Here is a 2,869-nt window from a genome sequence, read left to right as displayed (position 1 = left end):
AGGAAAATAAACAAACATTATTTTGGTTCAATAACAAGAGAAATCATTGTAGATGTACAATGAGTGATGGATTTGGTTACACTGCAGATGAGACATCCAGAGCAGATCTTTATGATAAGATGACATGTAGAAGAGAGTTTATTGAAGTCTAATAACATCAGGAGAGCATTCCATGCTGAGAGAAGAGCAAGTGTAAAAGCTCTGAGGCATAAGAGGTCTGGATCTTTTAACAATGAGGATATATTTTGTGTGGGAAAGAAAAGGCAGGACAGAAGGTGGGTCACACAAAGATCTTGGTAGAAAAGGCCTGAGTCTGTTTTTCTATTCAGTGAAAGTAAAGAAAAAGTAACAACCATGGCAAGGATAAGGATAAAATTGGTCATGTGACATGAACTAAGACTAAAGAGTTTCAAATTATTATGAAAAGCCATTTTGACCAGATCACCAAACTCCTTTGTTTTTCTATCTCTCTTTTCTTTTTGTCTTTCAATATTATGGTCTTGGCTCATGTTTTGTTTCTGCACAAACAGTATTTTTCCTAATCCTATCTTTCTTACTCTGCCTCCTTTTAACTTTCCCAGTAATTCAGGAATCTGTGAACAAGAGGAATCTCAGACAGCAGGACAGGCAGGAGCAGAGGAGCAGTTGCTATGGCTTCGGCATTCCTGGAGAATCTGAAGGAGGAGGTGACCCGCCCCATTTGCCTGGAGCTCCTGACAGAACCTGTGAGCCTTGACTGTGGCCACAGCTTTTGCCAAGCCTGCATCACTACAAACCAGAAGAAGTCCACAGTCGTCCAAGAAGGGGAGGGCAGCTGCCCAGTGTGCAGAATCAGTGACCAGATTGAGAATCTGAGGCCTAGTCGGCATCTGGCCAAGATAGTGGAAAGAGTCAGGGAGGTGAAGTTGAGTCCAGAGGAGGGGCAGAAGGTAGATCACTGTGCACAACATGGAGAGAAACTCGTACTCTTTTGTAAAAAGGAGAGTAAGATAATTTGCTGGCTCTGTGAGCAATGTCAGGAGCATCTTGGTCACAACATGCTTCTTGTGGAGGAGGTTGCCCAGGAGTACCAGGTAAGAAACTAGGATGAAGGGAAGACAGGACAGAAAATGGTACCTGAAGAGCAATCTCCACTTTGCATTCTACTTTAATTAACTTGTCATCATAAACCTCATCCCTTAGATATCTGTCCATCCCATTCTTCCCTTCTGAGGCCTGAAGGACATTTCTGTGCACTCCGCCCACTTACAAGAGAATAAGCCTAGAGTACAAACACTTGGACAGGAGTAAATAATTGTGTTCCTTATGCTATATGTGTAGAGATTTGTTGAACAAGTAAAGTTCCAATTACCCAGATCAACAGGAGAATAACTGGGGAGGGCAGAAATATAAGTTCTTTTCTTGCTTCAAAATCAGGTTATTTTAAGACAAAAAGAATGAGTGTAGAAGGGGATGGTGATTTCTATTACGTTTTACCTAGGACTTAAAGAACACATTCACCACTTGTTTTCTTCCAAGTCTGACCTTCTAATTGCCATTCCACAGTTTCTGTAAACTCTAATCTCTTCTAAGATCAACCTGATATTTTCTATGTTTATCCTCTATCCAGGGGCAGAGAAAGCTCATAGCTTGACCCTGGTGTGATTTCTTTCTCACAGGAAAAGATCCAGGCAGCTCTGGAGAAGCTGAAGAAGCAGCAGCAGGAAGCTGAGCAGTTGCAAACTGATGTTCAAGAAGAGAGAACTTCCTGGAAGGCAGGAGGAGCTACTTCCTGAGGGAGGTAGCCAGAGATCTGGGAAGGAGCCCCCTTCCTTCTGTTATTTGAGAGTTGATAAGTCCATAAGTCATTTGATTAGTGATTAGTCCTCTTCTTCATTCTATCCCTGATGGGGGTGGGGGCTGGAGAGTGAATATGTCACAAATGAACGCAGCTAGTTGGAGGGAGCTATTCACAGGGAGTCACTCTCTGGTCAGGATGGTTGTTGAATCCTGTGTTCCTCTTCTGTGGTCTTTTTTGAGTCTGTGACTCTTTGGGGGAAAGACATTTTGCAGTGACTCACAGTTCTGTCCTGAGTGTCCAACTTGGGCAGGGGTCTCAGGGAGGGAGTGAGCAGTAACTGGGGCAGGCATGGGTGTGCTGGACAGCTGAGTGAAAGCTAAGCCACCCCAGTGATTCTGGTTCGGATCAGTGTGGGCCTCACTAGTGCCAATTCAAGGTCATTGCTTTGGAATGATGAGAAAGGAAAATAACATAAGAGTCTAATTTTATCATTCTACATGTGGATATTCAGTTGTCCCAACATGATTTGTTGAAAAAACCGTCTTTTCCCCACTGTGTGTGTTTTGACACCTTGGTTAAAAGTCAACTGACTGTAAATGTGTGATTTTTTTTTTCCTCTATATACTGTTCCACTGATATATGCCTCTGTTTTTAATGTCAATACCATGCTATTTTGGTACCTATTGCTTTGTAATAGATTTTGATGACAGGTAAGGTAATGCTTCCAGCATTATTTTTTCACTAAAGAGAAATTGGGCAATTTGGGATATTTTGTAGTTCCATACAAATTTTAGATTTGTAGTTTCTATTTTTGTGAAAAAAGTTGTTGGAATTTTGATAAGAATGGTTTGAATGTGTAGATCGTTTTGGGTAATACGGACATTTTTAAAATATTTAACAAAATGTCAAACATATAAACAAAAGATATCTTTCCATATTTATGTGTTTTCTTCAGTTTCTTTCATCAATAATTTATAATTTTCCGGACATTTTTAAAATATTTAACAAAATGTCAAACATATAAACACAAGATATCTTTCCATATTTATGTGTTTTCTTCAGTTTCTTTCATCAATAATTTATAATTTT

General features: G+C 40.1%; 1 protein-coding gene across 1 annotated transcript in view; it reads left to right on the top strand.

The window, feature by feature from the left end:
* Positions 1 to 650: 650 nt before the first annotated feature.
* LOC103609157 (tripartite motif-containing protein 5-like) overlaps positions 651 to 2,869 on the top strand; it is a gene marked incomplete at its 3' end in the record, with an annotated part of 36,471 nt that continues 34,252 nt past the window's right edge. The window contains exons 1-2 of the mRNA XM_008593509.1: positions 651 to 1,073; positions 1,659 to 1,754. Of these exons, the coding sequence (XP_008591731.1) occupies positions 651 to 1,073; positions 1,659 to 1,754 (519 nt within the window). The remainder of the gene's footprint in view (positions 1,074 to 1,658; positions 1,755 to 2,869) is intronic.

This window comes from Galeopterus variegatus, unplaced genomic scaffold, assembly GCF_000696425.1.
Source record: "Galeopterus variegatus unplaced genomic scaffold, G_variegatus-3.0.2 Scaffold9273, whole genome shotgun sequence".
In the NCBI taxonomy this organism is placed as follows: Eukaryota; Metazoa; Chordata; class Mammalia; order Dermoptera; family Cynocephalidae; genus Galeopterus; species Galeopterus variegatus.
This window is presented reverse-complemented; position numbering and strand designations above follow the sequence as displayed.